Consider the following 26,489-nt stretch of genomic DNA (forward strand, 5'->3'; position numbering starts at 1 on the left):
TCAATCACATTGCTCTAGGTGGTTAGAATATATAAGTTGTCCGCAAGGACATAAATGAACCAGAAGGGTTTTGTGAAAATCTGAGCATTTCAAGGTAACCACTATAAGATTAAATTTTAATATAAAAACATATCACTTAATTAACCCAATTTAAAATTTAGATCTGCAAAGGCAAAATCTGTAAACACACCTCTGAATAATGGGCCATTAATTCAGGCTCTTGATTAATGGTCCAGAAACTTAAGAGTGAAGAAGACAAAGAACTAAAAAGTAGTGATATCAGATTACTTTGAATCATTGTTTTTCCAAAGAGAATTTTACCAAACATATGGTAATGGAAGGTAAAGTGGAGAATGCAGGAAAGACTGGCAGAACTTAAAGTACTTAAATGACTCCAGACAGATAGGATATACCCTAGATTACCATAACGTATGTGGTTACAGAAATACTACCTACAAATTTCCCAATTCACAATGATGCCACAAAATTTTCAAAAATATAAATGTAACAACTGGATAAACCTAGTGCTTATGGAAACATGGTTTAAAAATAAGATTACTGGAGAAAATCAAGATAGTTTTATAGGTGTAGAGCAATAAGAGAAAGCCGGCAATGACTGAACATTTTTGAGGTAACCATGCAGATGAGGACATGGTTAAAACATGGTTTTAAAACCATCTATTTGTAAAATATAATGCCCAATTTGGAAAACATGACGAACACAGTATCCAAGTTGGTAAGCCACGACAAGTGAAATTCAATGCAAAAAGTGAAAGATAAAAAGACAATACAGCGGATTCCAATTAATTGGACCACTGATTAATTGGGACAGTCGTTTTACACAAATCTTAAGAACCAAAACAAATTTTAAAAAAAGAGCTGGGATTCTTTTCGTTTACTTGGGACACTATGCTGCTTAATGGGGGCAAGGTTCTCTTGCAGATTAGTTTCTAACAAGTGTCAATCACACGAACTTGTTAAGACACTACACGCTTAGAGTGAAGTTTTTAAATAGTGCCAGTTGTGCACGCTTGTGTTATATTATCCATTCAGGCCAATGGACACTGATTCAAAATGCAGCAACTTTTAATAATTTTGTTTTTGAGACACCACTTCCTAAAGGTGTCCCGGGTACTTTGCAGGCTAGTACCCAAGATGGAGCAGACTAAATTTACAACCCTCTGAAGCTTTCTTTCGGTGCTGTGCAGCAGACCCCCCCACCCCCCCAATTAGCAGACAGTGATGCAGCCTGCCAGAATGCTCTCCATGGTACAACTACAGAAGTTTTCAAGTGTATTTGTTACACACCAAATCCCTTCAAATTCCAAATGAAGTATAGTCATTGTCGTCTGCATTGATATGTCGGGACCAGGTTAGATCCTCAGAGATCTTGACACCTATGAACTTGAAACTGCTCGCTCTCTCCATTTCTGATCCCTCTATGAGGATTGGTATGTTTCTTTGTCTTACCCTTTCTGAAGTCCACAATCAGCTCTTTCGTCTTACTGACGTTGAGTGCCAGGTTGTTGCTGGAACACCACTCCACTAGTTGGCATATTACACTCTGTCCGCCCTCTCGTCACCATCTGATATTCTACCAGCAATAGCTGTATCATCATCAAATTTATAGATGGTATTTGAGCTATGCCTAGCTACACAGTCATGGGTACAGAGAGGGTAGAGCAGTGGGCTAAGCACATATCCCTGAGGTGCACCATTGTCAATCGTCAGCGAGGAGGAGGTGTTATCACTAAGGTGCAGAGATTGTGGTCCTCCAGTTAGGAAGTCGAGGATCCAATTGCAGAGGGAGGTACAGAGGTCCAGATTCTGCAACTTCTCAGGCAGGATTGTGGGAATGATCTGTAGTTGATAGCTGAGCTATAGTTGATGAACAGCATCCTGACATAGGTGATTGTGTTGTCCAGGTGGTCCACAGCCGTGTGAGGAGCCATTATGATCATCCAAACTTTTGTCACCTGCTGTTTCATTCCCTAATAGCTGTATCTAGCTGGGACCTCTATACATTGACTGAGGAAACTTTCCTAAACACATTTGACAAACCTTTTCCCATCCAGCCTCTTTACAGTTTGGGATTCCTAGTCAATATGTAGAAAGTTAAAATCACCTATCACAATCTTATGTTACTTGCCACAGTCTGCGATCTCTCTGCAAATTTGCTCCACTAAATCGCGTGGTCTGTAATATAATTGCATTAACATGGTCATACCTTACTTATTCCTCAGTTGTACCCATAAAGCCTCACTAAACGACCCTTCATCCTGACTGAGCATTGTACAAATTATGCCATCCAACCAACACACACAAATGCTGGAGGAATTCAGCAGCCCAGGCAGCATCTATGGAAAAGTCTACATTCGGCATTTTGGGCCGAGACCCTTCATCAGGACTTGATCAGAGTCTTGATGAAGTGTCTCAGCCCAAAATTTCGACTGTAGACTTTTTCCATAGATGCTATCTGGCCTGCTGAGTTCCTACAGCATTTTGTGTGTGTTGCTTGGATTTCCAGCATCTGCAGATTTACTTGTGTAAGTAATGTCACCCCTTCTCTTTTAATCCCTCCTGCTCTGTCATGTCTAAAGTGGAACCCCGGAATATTGAGCTGCCAGTCCTGCTCCTCCTATCAAGTTTCACTAATGGCTACAATGTCATAATTCTACATGCTGATCCATGCCCCAAGCTCATCCACCTTTCCTACAATACTTCCTGCATTGCAATATATGCAACTCAGAACATTAGTCCCATCATGCTCGTCCTTTTGATTCCTGACTTTGTATGTAGGCTTAACAACATCTTTTTCCACAACCATTTCACTATTGGTAGCACTCTGGTTCCCATCCCCCTGCAATTCGAGCTTATCACCTGTGTAACACTAGCAAACCATCCCTCCTGTATAGGTCCCACCTTCTCCGGAAGAGAGCCCAATGATCCAAAAACCTGAAGTCTTCCTAGCTGCACTATCTCCTTAGCTACATATTTAACCTTCCAGTTTCTAGCTTCACTGGCGTGTGGCACAGGTAGCAATTCTGAGATCACAACCCTGGAGTTCCTGTCCTTTAACTTAGCTCCTACCTCCCTGAACTGATTTTACAGGATTTCATCATCCCCTCCTATCTATGTCAGTAGTACCAATGTGGACCATGACTTCCGGCTGCTCACTCTCCCACTTAAGAATGCTGTTGACTCCATCTGAGACGTCCATGACCCTGGCACCAAAGGCAACAAACCATCCTGGAATCTTGTTCTTGTCCACAGAACCTCTTTTCTACTCCCCTAAGCAACAAATCTATTATTACTACAGCTCACCTCTTCTCCCCCACTTTCCTTCTGAGCCACAAACCAGAATCAATGCCAGAGACCTGACAAACTGTGGCAGTATACTGGTTGTTGAAGGGAACAGCCACAGGAGTACCCTGTGCTATCTGTGTATCCCCTTTTCCCCTCCTGTGGTCACCCAAATATCCATGTCCACACCTTGAGTATATATACCTGCCTGTATGTCTTGTCTGTCAACCCCTCAGCCTTGATCAGGAGTACATCTAGTTCCAGCTCCAAACCCCTAACATAGTCTGCTAGAAACTGCAGCTGGATGCACTTCTTGCAGATGTAGTAATCAAGGATACTGGAGGTCTCCCTACCTAATCCACATCCCACAGAGGTGTATTCCAGTATTCTGTCTGGCATCCTCACTGCTCAAAATGTGCACTAAGAAAGAAAGGAAGAATGAATAACGGAAAAAATAATCTACCTAGGTCTGATGCTTTTCCTCGTTGAAACTTCAACTCCCCACTCCAACAATGGCCCACTCACAGAAGGTGCAAACTTCTTTTTATTGGTTGTTGCCAAATGCCTAGTAATGCAAAATCTAATGTCTCCTTGGGACTGTGGCATGCAAAATATGCCGACTGCCCCATCAATAATTATCAGGAACTAATAGTTTTACAGTCCTGTAGTAGTATTGGTAGTGTCCAAATTTGTTCTGTATTTCATTTAAACACGTAATTTGTTAACTTAGTTACACTGAAGTTTGTCTTATTTTATCTTTTTAACCATTTTCATGAAACTTCAGCTATTTGGGACAGCTGCTTAATTGGGCCTATATGTACTGGTAACAGTGTGTTCCAATTACCCGGAATCCACTGTACATGCAAAATTGTACAATTTCAAAACAGTTAAGGAAATTTTTCTTCAATATGTGCAACAGTTAAATAAACAGGGATGTTATGCAAGGAGAATTATATCCAGTTCAGGGCACAAGAACATGAAGAGTTCAGTGAAGGTGCAAGAGATTTTTAAAAATATATTAATTTTTCAAGATACCAGCACTGGCAAAGGGAGGACTATTATCCATCCATAATCATCCTGCCAAACAGTGACTTGCCAGGCCATTTTGAAGCCAAACACAAAGTAAACAGAAATCATCAACACCCAGACAGATCACATAATGGCAAATTAGGCAAGCAGATTTTCTCCCCTGAAGGAAATCAGTGAACCATAAGAGTTTTCTGTAACATCTCATCCAGTAGTTATGTGGCAGTAGATGTAATTTTAAACATATTCCATGCTAGTAAGTGAATTAAGATCCCACGGTGGGATTTAAATTTGCATCTCTGGATTGTTAATCCACTCCTCTAGGCTCTAAAATATTAGTACAGCAAACTACCCACAGCACTACTGCATAGCAGAATGGTTCCAGGAGAGGTGTGCAGATAGAATACAGAAATTTGTTCTGCTTAAAACTGGAGAATATATAGAACTCATAGTTTTTTAAACCATGCAAACATCAGAGAGAATAACACAAAGAAAATCTGCTTCTAATGGCTGAAGGAAGCCAGAAGATTGACCCTAGGTGACTTGCAAAAGAATCGTAAGTATCGGATTTGAAATACAGTTCAAGCTAGGAAGGTACCGTATATGAAGATTCAACAGCTAGTTGAACAACACTCAAAAGAAACATTAGATTTTAATAATTTTATGAAAGAGGGAAGTGGAACAAACAAACTGGATGACTTCAATGCTCTCTTCAGGATAGTAATATTCTGCCCACTGGGCATGATGTATGAGAATTAAAAAGAAACCCAGTTCAGAGGATACTCATTCAGTCCAACAATTCTTTTTATTCATTTTGCTTTGCACAGTAACCAAGGCCTTCTGCGCAATGCAGCAGGCCATGTGATAAAGAATGTAAAATTAACTTTATGCTATTCCACCGTATTAGAAAAAAAATCATAAAATTGGAAAATGCATTATTTGAATCATTTAATATTTTATCCACATATAGTCTAGCATATCTGACTGCCTTTCCAGTAACACGGGGCAGCACAAATCATTCAGGTTATACCTCAGGAGCACTGGAACCATTATACATGCAAGGGAGTCTGCTAGTGCTTTTGTGGAGGCTATAAATTAACCATTGCAAGCGTACAGTAACCAACAGGAGAGAAGTATATTTAACAAGTGTTGGAAATAAAGGTAAATGGTAAATAGGACAAGAGGATAGAAAATTATTAAAAGGTGAAGTTTAAAAGCATGGTATCTAACAATGCAGCGGTAGCAAGATGGATAAATTAATGGACAACTGCTTTTGAAATAATGTGACTACAGACTAACTAAAACCAAGTTTTCAAGATTCGACGCTAAACAAGTTAGGCAAGTCAGACAAAAACACGTTCTCAGCCCAGTCCAGTTAATTCTTATGTTTCTACTTCATGCACTTAATAACATTCCAAGGATGAAAATGAAATGAAAATCATAAGTGATTAACAATATTTAAAAACTCAGAAAGAAAGGCATTCTCCAGTCAGCTAGATCTACCACCCTCCAGTGCAATGACTCAACTTAGGTCTGCGGAAGTCAAGCTTTATTAATGCGGGTGATGATGAAAGGCGTAATTCAGAAAAAAAGATTTTCAAGAATCTTCCCATAGCTCTCTCCAGCTAAATACAGCTGTTAAAATTATGCTCAATTAGGTAAAATTGTCTATTTCATTAAGGTTAAATATTTGCGAGGGGCCAAAAAGATCTGCTGCAACACCAGTTTCAGCGCTCTTTGCTAAGTGTGGAACGTGATATGAAAAAGAACATTTTCTTAATTGATCTCAATAAACCAACACAACAAGGTAACAATGCTAAAATACATTATAGCATATTTAAATACTCTTTAAGCAACCGGGGTTTATTTAAAAATTTGGTTTCCTGATGTGTTCGTTGGTTTGGCTGCTGTGCCAGTTTTTGAGACATCAAAAAACTACTTTTTTCAAGATGTTCTGAAAGTGCAAGCTTGTATTTGATCCAAGAGATTCATACTCAGAAGTTTTAACTTCATAGATTTTGCTAACTGCAGTGTTAAGACAAATGTTAAGTTGATGCAACCAGGGAGCACAACCTAACTGGCAATGATAGGACCTTTATAGGATTATAGGACCTCTGTACTTTAAAAATAAACAATCTTTTCCAGCTGTTCTGATTAACCAGAAAAACAAAAGAAACTCAAACAACTTACAGTTGAGCTCTGAGCACTTAGTTTCCAATGCATGTACATAGACCTCCTGTTGTTTCCACCTGGAGGAAAATAGAATTGATCAGGCATTAAATCACAAATACAATCAAGAAAAAATTGTTTTGCTTCATTCTCACAAACTGTTCATTAAAAAAAAGGAACAGGAGTAAACCAATTGACTTTGGCTAATTTACTCTGAGAGCCAAGCTCTATTTTGACTTCTTTTAGCTAGTAAAGCATTTTCAGCTAACCTGAATAAATCAGATCTCCAGTAACATTTTTGCAAAGCGATCACACCTTAACAGGGTGCCTGTAAATTTATTATAACAGTGCTTCAGTACCTGGCCCGAAACAGGAAACAGCTTCTTGCCATCTCTCAATTATATTAATCACCACATCACCTCTTACCGTTTTATATTCAGGTCTTGTCAGTAGTGTTTACATAATTTACTCTGATATCATTTTCATGAACCTTTTCTACAGCTCTAGTGGCCATACACTATAACCAGGAATAAAATTGGGACTCAGTGAGGGTAAACCAGAGCTCCTCAGACCTTAACCTTAATGTTTATGGCCCAATTATGTCCTATTCACAAAACAAAAGGACGTCCAATCTGTCAATCTAAACCAAAATAATGGAAGGTATTATTGACACTGCCATCAAGCAATGAATGCCCATCAATAACCTACTTACAGGTCCCAGATTGGATTTCAAAGTCTTAGTCCAACCATGGACTAAGGAACTGAATTCTAGGTATGCTTAGTGACTATCCTTTACCATCAAAGCTGCATTTGACAGGGTGTGGCATCAAACAATCCAGGTAAAACTAAAATCAAATGGCACCAGTGGTGGACAAAAGAAAGATGGTTATAGTAGGTGAAAGGCCCCACCAGTACATCATTTGCACAAGTTCCTCAGGGCAGTTTGTAACTTTGCCCAATCATCTTCAGCAGAAATGTTCACTGATGATTGCAGAGTGTTCAATTCCATTTGCATCTGAGCAAGAGTGCATGTTTCTACAGTGTAACAACAAGACACGTTTAGGCATGGTGGGTAAGTGGCAAACTTTCATACTACATGAGTCCAGGCAATGACCATCTCCAACAAGGAAGCCCGATGTCTGGTGCCAGGTAAATAACCTCTTCGTTAATGTCAACACTAAAGAGATGGTTATCGGCTTCAAGAGAACTCACACCCTCCTTTACATCAGCAGTATAGCAGTGGAAACTGCAACAGTTTCAAACTCCTGGGACTGCACATCACACACAACCTTTCATAGTCCCAGAACACATTCTACACAGTCAAGAAAGCTGGACCTTGCACATCCATACTCAAACCATTCTATGGATGTGCAGTAGAATGCATCCTAACAAGCTGAATCATTGCTTGGTACAGAAACTACATGCTGGTGGACAGTAAGGCTCTACAACGGGCTGTAAAAACTGTCCAATGCATCACTGGCACCAGCCTACCCACTGTCAAGGACACATATACAGAAAAGTGCTGGAAAAGGGCCAGTACCATCATGAAGGATCCCACACACCCTGCTCATGGACTGTTTATCCCACTCACATCAGGGAGGAGGCTACATAGTATCCACAACAGGACTACTAGACTCAAAAACAGTAAGTGATCAACACCTCCACCCATTAACTTCACCACTACTTTATTATTTCCTACCAGTCACCTTAAATACAGCTTAGTGCCACTTTATGGACATACAATCAATGTATAGAAGCTATCTTATGTATTTATATCTATTACATTTTTTTAACAATCATTATTGTTATCTTTTCAGTTTTTTTTTTGTGCTGCATCAGATCCAGAGTAACAATTATTCCTTTCTCCTAACATTTGTGTACCGGAAATGACATTAAATAGTCTTGAATCATAGCCCATCTTTGATATTCAGTGCAATTATCATCGCCACTTGTACCATTTACCAGAATTTTTTTTCTAGATCAGTCACATAAGTACCCTGACTACATTATGGTAAGCAAGTTACTGGAAGGGGTATTGAGAGACAGGAAATAACTGCATTTGGAAAGGCAAAGACAGATGAGGGATAGTATGGCTTTTTGCATGGCAAATCATTTCACAAATTTGGGTTTTGTTTTGCACAGATGATCAATATTTTGTTCACATGTACTTTAGCAAGGCTTTTGAGAAGGTCCAGCATGGGAAACTGGCCCAAAAGATGAGATCACATAGGACCTAGGGGAGCAAGACAATTCGATACAAAACTAATTTGGAGGTTTTTGACTGGAGGTATGTGCAGGGACTGGTGTTGGGCCAGTTATATAAAACACTAGGAGCAAACTGTTACAAGTTGAGCAAAGCTAAACAATTTCATTGTCTGTAATATGGGAATTTAACATCAGTCTATCAGTCTGAATTGAACGGAAGATACTCATTACAGATGATCATGACAAACGATTTCAGCAAAAAGTCATAATATACTTTAATACCATTAGACATCACTTTCCTGCCTTCTCCACAATATCCTTTCAGTAAAAGACTGCACAGCATATAATCGTAGTGAGAAATACTAACAAAAATACAATTCTTCTCCCCAGATCAAACAAAATTGGTAATGACCCTGGGTTCTGATCAATTATTGGATAAAATCTTCCAAAGCAATTAAAATACTTCACACTAAAATAAAGACATGCACGTTCACTGGTTAATCTCAGTTTCCAACTTCATTCCATTAATCATTACCTGGAACATAAGTCATCTCGGGATAGAGACTTGAAGTCTGATTCACTTAGGCGAACCTATACACAAAATAAAACAAGACATTATTATTTGTTACAAGTGACGAAGTGATCACCTTATAAAGTTTTATAGAACATATAAATTTATTCCTACTTACCTTCTTTGGTAGAGGTTCTTCATTAGTCATTCTGATTCCTGAAAAAAATGTTGGTAATTTACATTAATAATCCAAATAGCAAAACACTATCTTCTTGCAGTTAATTGGTACTTACAGTACATTATAGTCAATTCTGGAATCAGTCTTAGTCCATACAGACAGCAGTTGAGTTCAGGATTTAACTTGCATCACTGACAATATGAAACTTAACCATGCCATGCCATCTGTAATTTCTGTCAATATACAACCTTGAATGCCTCATAATAACAAATCTATCAATACGGTCCCACTCTAAATATTCACATCTCAAAATAGTGCGGGCTAAATCAAAGTACATATACGTTACGATATACTACACTGAGATCAATTTTCTTGAAGGCATTTACAGGAAAACAAAGAAATACAATAAATTTATGAAAAACTATACACGAAGACTAACAAAGAACCAAAATGCAAAAGAAGACAAATGGTACAAATAAAACAATATTGAGAATATGAGTTCAGGAGGCCTTGCAAGTGAGTCTGTGGGTTGTGGAATCAGTTCAGTTGAGGTGTATGAAGTTATCCACACCGGTTCAGAAGCCTGATAGTTGTAGGGTAATAGCTGTTCCCGAACCTGGTGATGTGAGACCTAAGGTACCTGCCCAGTGGTAGTAGTGAGAAGAGAGCATGGCCTGGATGATGGGGTTCTTGGTGATTGATGCTGCTTTCTTGCGGCAGCGCTCCAGATAAATTTGCTCTGTTGTGGGGAGTACTTTGTGATGGACTGGGCTGTATCCGCCACTTTTTGTAGGCTTTTCTGTTCCTGGGCATAGGTGTTTTCACACCAGGCTGTTAGGCAACCACTCAGGCCGAATCTGTACAAATGTAATATAAAGCCGTTCGATTTGGCAGTAGTAAGGAATCAAACAATTTGTTGCCGTTTATTGCACAAGGCTTGGGGTACAAAATGGAGGAATCCTTCATTTCCGCAAACTAGAAATCCTTTCTACACACCTTGCTAATGGTCAACTAATCAATTTATGAATATACTATTAATTTCATAGCAAAGGCTTTGTCTGTATCAGTCATTAATTTTACCATCTTAATATCTGATCCAATGTCATCATTCAATTCTTTGCCTTACAGCGGCATAACTCTAAATGGAGAAATTCAGGATATACGATTCCTTAACAAACACGAAAAAATCTGCAGATGCTGGAAATCCAAGCGACACACATACAAATTGCTGGAACTCAACAGGCCAGGCAGCATCTACAGAAAAGAGTAAATGATGTTTCGGGCCAAGACCCTTCATCAGGACTGTCTTGGCTGGAAACTTCCTTTATGTACTCCTTTCCAAAGATGCTACCTGGCCTGCTAAGTTCCTCCAGCATTTTGTGTGGAGGAATTCTTAAACCTGATCTTGACATGAATGCCATTTTCTTTCCCTGTTCCTATAACTTCCATATTTTTGGTCAAACATTCTCACTATACTTGATAATGCTGCTAGAACTTGAAGGATTAAGTTAAAGAGAGAGTTTGTTCTCACCCTCCACCTCATTTGGACCATAGAAGAATGAAAGGTGATATTATAGGTGTATAACATCATGAAGGGTATAGATAAGGAGAATGTACACAGTCTTTTTCCCAGGGTTGGGGAATCAAGAACTAGAGGACAGAGGTTTAAGTTTTACAAAATCTGTCAGGGGCATCTTTTGGAAGGAAGTAGTTGGAGTAAGTGCTTCAAAATTTAATGGGTACTTGGACAGGGTGGTCAGTATTTGGCACAAGATGCCAGAGGAAGTGGTTGAAGCAGGTACATTACCAACATTTAAATTATACATAGATAGGAAGGATTTAGAGGGATATAGGCTAAACATGGGCAAATTGAACAAGGTTAGAAAGGAATCTTGGCCGGCACGTACCAGTTGGGTTCAACAGCCTGTTTTCATGGTGTATAATTCCATGATTAACTCAGCATTCGCTGCTCTCTGGAGGAGAACCCCCCGAGAAGATTTCAAGGAAACACAGAGAATGTTAGAAGCACAAAGTGTGCTGACCCATGAGTCCTTAAAACTTCATGATGTTATCTCAAATTTAAGACTGTAATTTACTTAGGTATAGAAATGCTTGGTCAGGTGACTGCAAATTGCTAGGTGCAAGAGTTGCAATGACAATTCTCAAAGGACATCTGGAACCATGGTACATGGAAACTGTAACCCACCAATTATTTCCATTCTCCTGAACTTGCCCACCAGCCACACCCAGATTCCCCTGACACTCAACTACACTGCACCAGGGATAATTTACATTACAAATTATCCTACCAACCAGCATAAGTGGGAGGATAGTAAGGTATAAAGGCTCAAAGGATGCTTTCATTTATCAGGTGGAGTTATAGAAAAGAAGTAATAATAAAAACCTACACAATACTATTTATATCACTGTTTGGGTGATGCATGCAGTTGTCACATTGCACAGAAGATATAGGACGTTGCCAGGATTAGAATATTGTTACCATCAGGAAGAGTTTGAGGCCATTCTTGTAGTAGAGAAAAGGCACAGGGAAGGTCTGAAATTAAGTATATAATTAGAAAGGACCTAAACAGAGCATACGGGAAGAAAATTAAATAAATTGCTTTTTTCCTCCACCCAGAGGACAAGAAAGTTTATAAAAGCAAAAATGCATACTTGAAGAGCTACAAAGCTGTAGAGCTAATTATTGGAGGGCAAGATTAAAAACTGGAAAAAAATAAAACGTCATAAATTGGCATAACTTTACCCTTCTTTCCAAAACCAGTGCCTGAGCTGCTGACTATTTCCTTCTTTGCTAATGTCTTCATGAATTGCTAAACATGAATTTTATTTTTTGAAGCGTATCACTTCAAATAACTCAACCATTTTATTTTACATGAACAAAAAATCAATGCATTGAAACGTGAAAAGCGAATAACTGCAGTTGGAATGTAAATAAAAACAAAACGTGTACAACCAGCTTTGTCAAGAGGTTTCAAAACATCTAATTAATGAAAATTCAATGGTCTGTAAGGTTAACTCCTCTTCAACAAGCGATCTGAGGATTTACAGCATTTTACTTCCACTACAGTATTCCAACAGAGTAATTCGAGGATGGAAACTCATGCTCCCGCCCAATGCTAAGACTGTCAACAAAAGAATCACCACACTCACCCCATCTAGTGAAAAAATGCTTATTTCAGCAAATCGCCACCATCTCAAGTCAGGCCCATATATAGCTCGCAACAAGGGAACAGCTTTATTACACCAACCCATAAACAACTAGCCATTTAAGAGAAAATGTTGTTTTTAAAATTAAAGAAAATAACTTCCACAGCGGGGCATGGAGCGGCCAACAGGCTCCCTCGAAGGTGTCAGGGCAAAAAAAATACATCCCTCTTCAGGTAACTACGAAACCCAGCCCGAGGAACAGGTCACACCAGCGTCTTCCCCGGGATGGCGGCTGCAGGTCGCTCAGCACAGCGATGCGTCCGAGCAACCGCCTGGGCCTGCAGCCCCAACAGTTCCGGAAACACATGAACGAGTTCGGTACAAGCGGTGCCGAGCCGCACATCCGCGGGCAGTAGGGTAACTCCCGGTCCCGCTCCCCGGGATGGCGGGAAGACCCGGGCCCCGCACCCCGGGATGGGCCCGATCTTTAGCAGCGACACAAAATGGCGCCGGCCGGCCATCAGCGGCCCCGCCCGAACCCTCGCTCACCCTCCCCCTGCCCCCACCCCCCGCCCCGAGCTCCGGGATATCGCCAACAACGGCACTTAACACACCGCGTCTAACGCCGCCCTCCGCGGTGCTCTTCAGCGAGGCGCAGGGCGGGCACCAAGAGAACGATTCAGCCGAACAGGGCGCCAGCAGCCGTCACCGCCCGCCGTCACAGCCGCCATATGCAAGAGGGAAGCGGCGCCTGCCCGCGCGCGCCCCCGCCGGAAGGGGCGTGAACGCGGGCTCGGGGTGGGGGGGGAACGCGAGGCCGCGCAATGGGAGCCTCAGACTGGAGAGAGGGGGATGCCACCGCAGCCGACAGAGGGTCCATAGGCACTGTCGGCGAGAAGCTATTGAGAACAGTTTGTCCCATCACGACCTCTCGCCGCCCCCACCGCCATGAGGCGGGCACGTGCGCGTGCGCGTGCGCGCTGCGGTTCCTGTCCGGGTGAAGGGTGAAAGGGTGGAGCCAGTTAGGAGCCTGGAGTGAGTGGCTGCATCTCCCTCCCTCCTACCCTCCCTCTCTGTGTCCTTGACTGGCGCCCGGGCCCTGCAACATGTTCCGCGGAATCTGCCAGCTCCGCAGGTTAGTCTCACCGCCTCATGCAACGGTGGCCAGTGCCCGAGCCCCTAACCTCGTACTACACGGTGCAGTTCTCCCCGAGGCCTCGCTATCCTTGTTGTCCTTTTGCTCGCCCTCAGCCTGACCCCATTCACCGCCCCTCGCCAGTGCTGTCCTGCTCCGCTACCCCCTCTACTCTCTCTTTCCCTCTCTGCCTGCCTTGTATTCGGCCCTTATGTTGTACCAAATAAATTAAACTAATCGTTTCTGCCATATCCCTTATTCTCTAGAAAGTCATATGCTTGTACATCTTATCCCTCAAACCCTCTATAATGTACCTGTTATATATATATTAGGCTTTCTGCTCTATAATTCCTAGGTTTTTCTTTGCAGTTCTAGTTTTAAAAATAACTCAAATAGTTTGTTGGTTTTTAGTGCTAGAGGATTTGAGTTCAGATGTCTGCCTATAATTATATAGGTTGTTAGCAAAACTTTATTGGATTTGCACCTGTCGTTCGTTTCTATTAGCATTAACATTACTAATCGAGAATTTAGCAACTTTCACTTTAAATGACTTGACCTCCACAGCTGTCTGTGGCAATGGATTGGAGGTTCACCCCCCCCTCTGGCTAAAGAAATTCCTCCTCATCTCTGTTCTAAAGGGGCATTCTTGTATTCTGTGGCTGTGCCCTCTGGTCATAGACCCTCCCACTGTTGGAAACGTCCATTGCAGGTCCATTTTATCTAGGCCTTTTTATATTCAGTTGGTTTCAGTGAAATTCCCCTCCAGTGAGTACAGGCCCAGCACTTTCAAATGGTCCTAATATATTAACCCTTTCATTCTTGCAAACCTTCTCCAATGCTACAAAACATACTTTCTTAGACATGTGTTGAATAAGGTATTTGGAATGCTTACCTTCAGTCAGAACATTAAATACAGGAGTTGAGGTATCATATTGCATACATGTCTGTATAAGACATTGGTGGAACCACATTTGAAATAATGTGTGCAATTCTGGTAGCCCAGCCATAGAAAAGATGTCATGCTGGTAGAAGTGCAGAAAAGATTCACAAAGAGGTTTTATAAACTTACCAATCCTACCCTGTCTTCAGTTAAAAAAAATTGCCATTCACTTTTCTCAGTTCCTTTGTCTTTGCCTCATCCGTCCTCTTTTCTGAAAGAATGGTGTTTCCTGTCCCTTCCTCCTACTAATCTTCCTGACAAGTGGCCAAAGTGCTACACCTGCCCATTCAGGACCCCAAACAGTCGTTCCAGGTGAGACAACACTTTACCTGCGAATCTGTTGGGGTCATCTATTGTTTCCAGTGGTCCTGATGGTACCTCCTCTACATTGGTGAGACCTGGAATAGATTGGGGGATTGCTTTGTCAAGCACCTTTGCTCCATCTGCAGAAAGCAGGTGGCCAACTATTTTAATTCCAATCCTCATTCCCACTCTGGCATGTCAGTCCATGGCCTGCTCTACTGCCACAACAAGGCCAGGTGGTGGAAGAGCAACACCTCAGGATAGCCTCCAACCTGATGGCACGAACATTGAGTTCTTTATCTTTGGTAATTTTTCCCCCTCCCCCTTCTCTCTTAGTTCCTCACTCTGGCCACCCCCTTGCCTGTTCTGCCAATCACTTCCCCCGGGTCCCTCCAGCCCTTCCCTTTCTCCCATGGTCCACTCTCCTTTCTTATGAGATTCCATCTTCTCCAGTCCTTTACTTTTTCCACCTATCACTTCCTCCCCCCACCTTATTCTGGCTTCTTTCCCCTTCCTTTCCAGCCCTAATGAAGGGTTTTGGCCTGAAATGTCGACTGCTTATTCATTTCCATAGATGCTGCCTGACCTGAGTTCCTCCAGAATTTTGTGTGTATTGCTCACAAAGATGTTACCAGGACCCGGGTGGAGTGGGCCTGGGTTCCAAGGAGAGATTGCATAGGCTGGGGTGTTTCTCCCTGGATCATGGAAGACCTGATTGGTAACTTTGTGGAGGTGTATGACACAAAGGGCATAGGTTACAGTATTTTTTCTAGGCTGGTGGAGTCTAAAGTCTACAGAGCAAAACAGTAGGTTTAGTTTGTTTTATTTAGCAATACGGCACAGAGTTGACACTTCAAGCCCTGCCATGCCATCCCAGCAACCCCACAGCCCTAATTAACCCTGACCTAATCACAGGACAATTAACCTACCCGGTACCACTTTGGTCGGTGGCAGGAAACCGGAGCGTCCAGGGAAAACCGACGCATTCCACGGGGTGGACGTATAGAGATTCCTTACGGAACGGCGCTGGACAAACTCCAGCACACCCGAGCTGTAATAGTGAGCATGATGCTACGTTACCATGCTGCCCATGTGAGAGTGGAAAGATTTATTTATCGAGATCGTGAGGAGTGAGCCATGCCACCCACCACCTGCAATTTAACCCTAGCCTGATCATGGGACAATTAACAATGACCAATTAACCCACCGATCTTTACGTGTTTGGATTGTGGGAGGAAACCAGAGAACTCGGAGGAAAGCCACGTGTTTACAGGGACTCTTTACAGACAGCAGCAGTCAATGAACACGGGTTGCTGGTGCTATAATAGTATTACGCTAACGCTGTGTTACTGCGCTGCTCCAAATTCACCCCATTGTCCCATTGAACACTTGAATATTTAACATCATGGCTTCCACTGCCCTCTGTGACAGAGAATTGAACTGGGGATGCAGGTACTGGACTAGTTCCTGAGGATTGGAGGGTGGCTAATGTAACCCCACTTTTTAAAAAAGGAGGGAGAGAGAAACCGGGGAATTATAGACCGGTTAGCCTAACGTCAGTGGTGGGGAAACTGCTGGAGTCAGTTATCAAGGATGTGATAACAGCACATTTGGAAAGCGGTGAAATGATCGGACAAAGTCAGCATGGATTTGTGAAAGGAAAATCATGTCTGACGAATCTCACAGAATTTTTTGAGGATGTAACTAGTAGAGTGGATAGGGGAGAACCAGTGGATGTGGTATATTTGGATTTTCAAAAGGCTTTTGACAAGGTCCCACACAGAAGATTAGTGTGCAAACTTAAAGCACACGGTATTGGTGGTAAGGTATTGGTGTGGGTGGAGAATTGGTTAGCAGACAGGAAGCAAAGAGTGGGAATAAACGGGACCTTTTCAGAATGGCAGGCGGTGACTAGTGGAGTACTGCAAGGCTCAATGCTGGGACCCCAGTTGTTTACAATATATATTAATGACTTGGATGAGGGAATTAAATGCAGCATCTCCAAGTTTGCGGATGACACAAAGCTGGGTGGCAGTGTTAGCTGTGAGGAGGATGCAGGGTGACTTGGATAGGTTGGGTGAGTGGGCAAATTCATGGCAGATGCAATTTAATGTGGATAAATGTGAAGTTATCCACTTTGGTGGCAAAAATAGGAAAACAGATTATTATCTGAATGGTGGCCGATTAGGAAAAGGGGAGGTGCAACGAGACCTGGGTGTCATTATACACCAGTCATTGAAAGTGGGCATGCAGGTACAGCAGGCGGTGAAAAAGGCGAATGGTATGCTGGCATTTATAGCGAGAGGATTCGAGTACAGGAGCAGGGAGGTACTACTGCAGTTGTACAAGGCCTTGGTGAGACCACACCTGGAGTATTGTGTGCAGTTTTGGTCCCCTAATCTAAGGAAAGACATCTTTGCCATAGAGGGAGTACAAAGAAGGTTCACCAGATTGATTCCTGGGATGGCAGGACTTTCATATGAAGAAAGACTGGATGAACTGGGCTTGTACTCGTTGGAATTTAGAAGATTGAGGGGGGATCTGATTGAAACGTATAAGATCCTAAAGGGATTGGACAGGCTAGATGCAGGAAGATTGTTCCCGATGTTGGGGAAGTCCAGAACGAGGGGCCACAGTTTGAGGATAGAGGGGAAGCCTTTTAGGACCCAGATTAGGAAAAACTTCTTCACACAGAGAGTGGTGAATCTGTGGAATTCTCTGCCACAGGAAACAGTTGAGGCCAGTTCATTGGCTATATTTAAGACGGAGTTAGATATGGCCCTTGTGGCTACAGGGGTCAGGGGGTATGGAGGGAAGGCTGGGGCGGGGTACTGAGTTGGATGATCAACCATGATCATAATAAATGGCGGTGCAGGCTCGAAGGGCTGAATGGCCTACTCCTGCACCTATTTTCTATGTTTCTATGTACTGTAAAGCGTTGTGCTAACCACTCTGCTACCGTGCTGGCCAAAGGGCACAGATGGGATATTGATGAGGTGGTCGGTATGTGATATGAGCTTTCAGAGGAAGTGGTAGAGGTGGGAACAATCACAGTGTCGAAAAGGCAGTTTTACAAGTATATGGATAGGAGATTTGAGGATGTGGCAAACGGGACTTGCTCAGGTTGCACATTTGGTCAGCATGGATAGTTGTTACGATTTTGCCATCTTTCGTACAGTGTGGTGCTCACAGTACTGGTTGTCTCACAACCTCCGTGTACTGTAAACTAGCCCATGAAGAAAGGTCTCCCATTTATTTTCTCAACCACCTTCGGTCATTCTTAAGGCTGTGAGTCAAATGGACGCCGTAACCTACGCAAGTGGCCTATGCGCGTTGTGAGCATTTATACTTGTGCGTTGGTGTGTCTGCATCGCTCTGCAATTCGGGCACGTCGCGCATGCCCGTGCAAGGCTTCATGGTCATGGTAGTCTTTCTCAGGGTAAACAAGTTTAAAGTGAGCGTCTTTTTTCGTGAAAATGAAATGTGTCCTCCATAATTTTGGAGGTCTGTAAAGCTTTATGGAAAGCATTGCAGCCAGAGTTCCTTCCCTGCCCTTCAGTCGCCCAATGGGAAGCTACTGCAGTGTAGGAGGAAATGCGATGCTACCAAGCGGACCAATCACAGTTGTTGCGGTCTGCGTTGCCGTGATGCGTAGTTACATTTTAGGAGAAGTTCGCGTCAGGCTACGGCGTAGAGATCCGCATAGGCGCCGTGTAGGGTTCGCGGTGACGTTATATGTACAGCGTCGATTTGACGCAGGAGTATAAATCAGCCTTTAGACGTGACATGCAAAAGTCTTCTTTAGTACTTCCCAGGTTCCTATCATAGGTTTTAGTCTCATTTCCCCGAAGATGCCATGCCTCACATATTTCGGGATTTCACTAATGAAAGTAAGTATGCCATACTATCAACACCAAAGTCTGGTGAACCTCATTGTGGTTCTTGGCGACCATAACTGCAGCAAATGTTGGTTGCGCCATGAACTCTGGCTCAAAGTTGATGACAGGCAACACACAGAAGTAAGAGGTTGTAGGTGATGGGTGAAACTGCGGGGTGGGTGGTGAAGGAAAGAGCTGGGAAGTTGGTGCACGCAAAATGCTGGAGGAACTCAGCAGGTGAGGCAGCATCTATGGAAAAGAAGAGCTCTTCCAGAGATGTTGCCTGGCCTGCTGAATTCCTCCAGCACTGTGTGGTTTGGATTTCTAGCATCTGCAGATTTTCTTGAGTTCTGTGCTCAGGAATCTGAGCTTCAAGCACTGAGATACATTAAGGAGTGCGTGGAGTTACCTAGACTACTTTCAGAAAGTAGTCACACCCATTAGATTAAATATTTCAAAATTGGTTCTATGGCCAAGGATGAGAGGGTGTGACTGATAGGGGATCTCCCAGGTAGTTCTGGAGGAACCTCAGCCCTTGAGCTTGTCCAATGGATCTGAGATTGTTGCCTTCTGTGAGATTCAGAGTGGGGGCTGTAGGAAGGATGAGCTGCTCAACTGTGGTTCAGGGAGCCATTCCAGAGGGGGGAGAAATGAACAATGTGGTTGTAATTGGCGATAGTATAGTCAGGGGCACAGACAGAATTCTCTGTCACAAGGTTTGAGAGGCCCAAATGCTGTATTATCTGCCTGGTGCCCAGGTTTGGGACATCTATAGAGAGCTATAGGTAAGCCTAGTAATTTCAATTTCTAAGGTTGGGACATGTTCGGCACAACTCTGTGGGCTGAAGGGCCTGTATTGTGCTGTAAATTTTCCATGTTTCTATCTCATTTGACCTGCAGAGGAATTCAGAGTGAGGGGAAAGATCCAGCTGAGGTCCACATGGGTACCAACAATGAGGAAATTGGTTCTGCTGAGGGAATTTGAGTAGGCAGGGGCTAAATTAAAACAGAAACAAAATGGTAATAATCTCTGGATTGTAATTTGAGTCATGCAAACTATCACAAGATTAATGAGATCAAAGGGCTAAATACATGGTTGAAAGATTGATGTGGGAGAAGTGGGTTTGAACTTCTGGGACATTGGCACTAGTAGTGGGGAAGGAGAGAGCTGTTCGAATGGGATTGGCTCCAGCTGTACCATGCTGGGATCAGAGTTCTGACAAATCGCATAACTAGGGCTGTGTGTAGGGCTTTATACTAAATAGTATGGGGGCTGTAAACTTAAATTTGCCAGACCAAATAACCACAGCACGAAAAGATCATTACTTACCTTTTCACCAGTTTATTTCTTCGAGCTCAGCAGGCGAGGGAATTTGGTCCCGACATCACGGGGAGAAGCATTGTCATCTCTCTGGTGGTTCAAACAAGTTCACTGCTCAGCTTTCAGAATTGTTACAATTTATAAGGCCACTGATATAAAAGAAAAATCAGTTCGATAGACATTCCAGCTACTCAAATAGAGCAAAACTTAATAGTTTAGATAAGAGGCTCCACCAAATTTAAGCTTTAATTAAGAAAGGAATGTCCTGTCTTATCTCCATCAGCAACCGCCTTTTGTTGAAACCAAAAGGTCTGAAAAAGTAGGAGGTACCTTTTGTGGATCTGTGTGAGCGTTAATCCTTATCTTGCTCCAAAGAAGCAGCTGTGAGACGTCATTTTATACATGCTGTAACCATTCACAAACCAGAATACGCAGACACAGTCGGTACTCAACCTTAACCTATTACTTACAGGAATCTGAGAATCCCCCAATTCCCCCTAAAACTTTATCAGGGCAGGAGTGGAGCCGACAGTTTAGAAATGTCAGAATAAAGTAAAACGGAAGGAGAGTGCAGGAATGGTTATAAAAGTCCCCAAAATCAAAAAAAATTGATTCTATACATATATTGGATAGATTAAAAATCTTGCAAAAACAGAAATACTATATATAAAAAAAATTACTGTTTAATATTTTTCAGTATGAATAATTGCTCCTTCTGTTTGATAAACCTGTCTAAGCTTTTTTTTACTGTATGTTATTTAGTCTTAGTTGGAATAGTAAATAACTTTGAATTCTTTGGAGCAGTTCCAACAGGCTTTCTAAGGGGATGTTTTCAGTGGGGGTAGGTAGCGGTTGTTCTTTTACTGATTTTCTCTCTGGGAGGGGGATGGGGAGTTCTTTTTTCTTGAAGCTGATTTGGGAATCTAGTCAGTTCTGTTGCTTAGCTAATATATCTCAAGGTTTATTATTTGGGTTTAATATACATCTCTCTGATTGCTACTTTAACCTTATAAAATAGTTTTAAAATGGATCAGAGTATTAACTTACTTAGTTTTAACGTGAAAAGGCTAAATCACCCTGTGAAAAGAAATAAGATTTTTGCCTATATTAAAAAACTTAAGGTACCGATTGTTTTTCTTCAAGAAACCCATGTACATAAGTGTGACAATTCATGCCTTTTTAATCAATGGAGGGAATCTCATTTCCATTCCTAGTCTCAGGCCAAAGCCAGAGGGGTTTTTATCCTTATAATAAAGTTCCCTTTGTTCAACATAAAGTAATTTCTGATGGGCTTTTTGTTATAGTATCAGGGAACCTAAATAACAAACTAATGGTATTTGCCAATGTGTATGCTCCGAATATAAATGACCCAGGTTTCTTTGAGCTTTTTTCTTTTTTGCCAGATCTAAGCCTGTACCCATTGGTGATGGGTGGAAACTTTAATTGTTGCTTAGATCCAGCTTTAGATCGTTCATCTTCTAAACTAATGATACCAAATAAATCAGCTGTGTTTATTAAATCTTTTTTTAATGAAATGTGGTATTGTTGATGCTTGGCATTTTTTTCATCCAGTAGACAAGGAATATCCATTTTTCTCTCATGTCCATCGTACATATTCCGGGATTGATTTTATTTTATTGATAGCCAAATGATTCCATCAGTTCGATTCTGTGAATATAAAGAGATTACCGTTTCAGGTCACGCTCCTGTGCTCCCATCTTTAAATCTCCCTGGTCTTGTTCAAACAAATAGGTTTTGGCGATGTAATTTAACTTGGTTATCTGATAAAGATTTTTTTTTAAAAGTTTATGGAGACAAATTACTCTTTTTTTTGAAGAGAATACGTTAGAGGAGACTTCTAGTCTTATCAGATGGGATGCCTTTAAGGCATATATTAGGGAACAAATTATTTCTTATACTGCAAGTATTAAGAAAAAAGCCTATAAAGAGAGAAGTGATTTAGCTAAACAGCTAATTAGACTAAGAGTATGCCTTGGCTCCAGAACCTGCCTTATATAAAAGCCGTGTTGAAACTAAAACTAAATATGATCTCCTTTTAACCTATCCAATTGAAACCCAACTCCTAAAAAAAAAGTCAATGTTATATTCATGGAGATTAAACAGGTAAATTATTGGCTGATCAAATTAAAACCTTTATAGCTAAACAGCAGATTAAATAAGTATGCAAAGCTAATGGTGATAGGACAACTGATTATTTAGAAATAAATGATACTTTTAGAGAATTTTATCCTAAACTCTATAGTTCTGAATCTTTTAAGGATAATGCTGTAATGAACAATTTTTTAGACCAGCTAAACATTCCTACAATTTCTGCTGGCAATAGAAAGTTGTTGGAGCAACCTATTTCTTTTGAGGAAACTGTTGAGGCTGTGCAATCATTACATTTGAGGAAAGCTCTGGGTCCGGATGGATTTTCTGGAGAGTTTTACAAGATCATTTCCTCATTGCTTATATCTCATTTATGTTCAGTTTTTTTTAGATTCATTCAAGTAGGGCAGACTCCCTCAATCTTTTTATGAGGCTTCCATTTTGCTTATCCTTAAAAAGAATAAGGTTCCAACTGAATGCTCTTCTTATAGACCAATTTCTTTACTTAATGTTGATACTAAGATCCTATCTAAAGTTTTGGCCCATAGGATTGAAAATATTTTACCATCTGTCATTTCCGATAATCAAACTGGATTTATCAAAAATCGATATTCTCACTTTAATATTCGTTGGTTATTAAATGTTATTTACAGGTTTCCTCCGCCATCCGAAGGTAGAGCGTTCCTATGAAACGGTTCGTAAGCCGAAATGTCGTAAAGCAAAGAAGCAATTACCGTTTATTTATATGGGAAAATTTTGTGTGCGTTCACAGACCCAAAAATAACCTACCAAATTATGCCAAATAACACATAAAACCTAAAATAACAGTAACATATAGTAAAAGCAGGAATGATATGATAAATACACAGCCTATATGAAGTAGAAATACTTTTCCACAATCATTACTGCACTGTTCTCCGTAGCGAAAATCTTACGCATGTGCCGTCAGCAGAAAATCTCACGCAAGCGCTGTTGGCAAAAACACGGCGCAAGCGCTCTCCAGTAACCTTTAAGCTGTGAAACTGCCAAATCATACCAAATAACATGTAAAAATACACAGCCTATATAAAGTAGAAATAATGTATGTACAGTGTAGTATCACTGGAATCGGGACAGCGCCGAGCGCACTGATGATGGTGTGTTAGACTGAATATTACCCTATTGAATCATGTAAAAAAGATACTATCAAATTGGTCGCCTCTTTCGTTATCGCTGATTGGCTGAATTAACTTTATCAAAATGAATATTTTGCCTAAATTTATATACCTTTTTCAGGCATTGCCTGTTTTTATTCCTAAATCTTTTTTTGATTCTCTTGACTCTATTATATCTTGTATATGGAAGAATAAGCGTTCTAGATTAAATAAAATTCATCTTCAGAAAGGTAAAACGATTGGAGGATTAGCCTTAACCAAACTTTAGATTTTATTACTGGGCAGTTAATGTAAGAAATCTTGCATTTTGGTTATATTACGTTAATCGTGAGGATTGCCCGATGTGGGTTATTTTAGAAGGTAACTCTGTTTATACATTTTCTACTATTTCTCTTCTATTTTTCTACTCACTTCCTTTGTCTCTGAGTAAGTTAACTGATAATCTGGTAGTTAAACACACTATGAGAATTCGGATACAATTCTGAAAATACTTTGGCTTATTGAGATTTTCTCTTTCGAGTCCCATTTTTTCTAATTTTTTTTAAACCCTCTGATGTGGCTTTTAAAGAATGGGATAGATTAGGTATTGAATGCTTTCAGGACTTGTTTGTAGCGGGAAGTCTCTTTTCGTTTGAACAACTGCCAACTATATATAGTTTACCCAAAACTCATTTTTTCGATACCTACAAATAGGAGACTTTTTACGGTCTCAAATAAGTACATTTCCTAAAAGTCCTGATAAGAATCTACTAGATGTAATTTTTAATTGGAAACCTTTTTATAATGGATCTATATCTAATATTTATAATATGCTGTTGGGAATGAGAAGTGTTCCTTTTGATAAAATTAAAAATCTTTGGGAACAAGGTTTACAGACTTCAATTTCTGAGGAAACTTGGAAGCTTGGAATCATATTTTTCAATTGGTTAACACTTCATCGTTATGTGCCTGCCACTCTCTCCTACAATGTAAAGTGGTCCATAGGGCCCACATGACCAAGGATAAGTTGTCTCGATTTTATTTGAATATATCTCCGTATTGTGATAAATGTAACAATGGAGAAGCTTCACTCATCCATATGTTTTGGACATGTCTGAGTCTGGAAAAATATTGGAAAGAAGTATTTCAAGCTTTCTCGATACTTTTCAAAGTAAACTTTAAGCCTAATCCTTTGACCGTTTTATTTGGTATTGTTGGAGGAAAGGATATTATTTTGGAGTCATCTGACTTGTACATTTTGGCTTTTATTTCTGTTATGGCCAGAAGGACGCTCTTGCTTAAATGGAAAGATGTGGCCCCTCCTATTCATGCTCAATGGTTATGTGATGTGGTGCCATGTTTAGATTTAGAGAAGATTCGATGTTCAATCTCTGAATCTAGCCAAGACTTTCAAACATTGTTGGGGCCTTTTTTGAATTATTTTCAAAACCTTTGATTTGCTGTTAAAGTGCAGATGATGACTAATAATTTTTTTTCTTTTTTTCTTTACTAATCAGCTTTGGTCTTGGTAGTGGGTTAGATTTTTTTAATATAAAATTACTAGATTTCAATGTTACTAATTAATCTGTATGAATACAGGGTAAGGAGTTTTTATGTGCGATTTAGTATAATATGTTGACAAATATTTTTTCTTATATTCTGTATTCTTATATGTAAAATTAATAAATATTGGGAAAAAAAAGGACAAAGCTTTGGAAAGGGATAAGAATTTAATTTGTAACAGGGAGACAACTTTAAAAAAGGTGATGAATACAAAGCTTGAAGGTGTTATATTTGAATGTGAAATAAGGTAGATGAACATGTAGTGCAGTTGGAGATTAGCAGGTATGACCTGAGCATCACAGAGATGTGTCTGGAAAGAAGATCACAATTGGAATCTTAACATCCAAGGATACACATGTATCAAAAGGGCAGGCAGGTAGGCAGAGGGGGTGGGTGGCTCTGTTGATTTAAAAATAAAATAAAATTGAGATCAAATCCTTAGAAAGAAGTGACATAGGATTAGAGGATGTAGAATTCTTGTGGGACCCTTTTGGGAGTTACATACAGGCCTCTGAACAGTAGCCAGGATGTGGGGCACAAAGTATAAAGGGTGATAGAAAGGGGATGTAAAAAAGGGCAATGTTGCGATAGTTATGGGGGATTTCAATCTACGGGTAGATTGGTGTAGGATTCCAAGAGAAGGTATTTGTAAAATGTCTGAGTGGCTTTTTAGAGCAGCTGGTGGTTGAGCCCTCTAGGGAAAAGGCAATTTGGGATTGCCCTCACCCTGCCCCCAATAAGTTGTTCACTCCTCCCTCCCCCCCCCAGTTAGTTGTAGCCCTTTTCTCTTAAGCAGGTCACTCCTGCCCCCAAAGGAGTCCTAATGATTCTGAAACACCAGCTTCTCAACTACACATTCATCTGCCTTAAATTTCTGTTCCTAGCCTCACTAGCATGTGGCTCTGGGAATGATCCAAAGATTACTGCTCTTCCATGCCCTCTTTAATTTCTTTCCTATCTCTATATTCACTGTATCTCCTCCCTCTTTCTACTTGTGTTGTTGGTACCAACATGTACTATGACGTCTGCTGCACACCTTCCCCTTGAAAGTATTCTGTAGGCTGCTCGTTGAGACATCGCTGATCCTGGCACCCAGAAGGTAGCGCAACATTGTGGTATCTTTTGTTGCTGCAAAATTACCTATCTGCGCCATAACTATTGAATCATCTATCACTAATGAACTGCTTAACTTCTCCCTTATCTACCGAGCCTCCGAGCCATTCTCCCAGCCACTGACCTGACTGCTGATCCTTTGCCCATACAGGTCATTCCCCGCTACACCCCCAGCATTATCCAAAGGGGCATATTTGTTGCTGAGGGGCATTGCTACAGGGGAACCCTGCACTGTCTATTGCCTGTGCCTCTCCTGGTGGTCACCTCACTCTCTGCTGCCTGTACCTTAAGAGGGGCCATTTCACCAAAACTGTGATCAATAATCTTTCCAGCATCCCATGAGGACCTCAAGCATGCCCACCTCCACATTCATCTCCAGTTCTTTAACATGGGCAATGAGGACCTGGAGCTGAGTACACTTCCCGCAGGTGCAG

At 41.1% G+C, this 26,489-nt stretch overlaps 2 protein-coding genes across 4 annotated transcripts in view; one reads left to right on the forward strand and one right to left on the reverse strand.

The window, feature by feature from the left end:
- The window catches only part of wtap (WT1 associated protein), a 43,272-nt gene extending 29,886 nt beyond the window's left edge, over nt 1-13,386 (reverse strand). Inside the window, exons 1-4 of one of the 3 annotated variants that reach the window (XM_063056591.1) lie at nt 13,175-13,386; nt 9,393-9,430; nt 9,239-9,294; nt 6,520-6,578 (exon numbers count right to left, since the gene is read on the reverse strand). In XM_063056591.1, the coding sequence (XP_062912661.1) occupies nt 6,520-6,578; nt 9,239-9,294; nt 9,393-9,422 (145 nt within the window). In that variant the 5' untranslated portion in view covers nt 9,423-9,430; nt 13,175-13,386. Of the gene's footprint in view, nt 1-3,656; nt 3,724-6,519; nt 6,579-9,238; nt 9,295-9,392; nt 9,431-12,563; nt 13,065-13,174 lie in introns of those variants that run through there. The other 2 variants (XM_063056592.1, XM_063056593.1) reach the window with 2 other exon arrangements.
- A 152-nt stretch (nt 13,387-13,538) lies between these two features.
- sod2 (superoxide dismutase 2, mitochondrial) overlaps nt 13,539-26,489 on the forward strand; it is a 54,504-nt gene continuing 41,553 nt past the window's right edge. Inside the window, exon 1 of the mRNA XM_063056594.1 lies at nt 13,539-13,695. Coding sequence (XP_062912664.1) covers nt 13,667-13,695 — 29 coding nt within the window. The 5' untranslated portion in view covers nt 13,539-13,666. The remainder of the gene's footprint in view (nt 13,696-26,489) is intronic.

Source organism: Mobula hypostoma, chromosome 8, assembly GCF_963921235.1.
Source record: "Mobula hypostoma chromosome 8, sMobHyp1.1, whole genome shotgun sequence".
Classification (NCBI taxonomy): Eukaryota; Metazoa; Chordata; class Chondrichthyes; order Myliobatiformes; family Myliobatidae; genus Mobula; species Mobula hypostoma.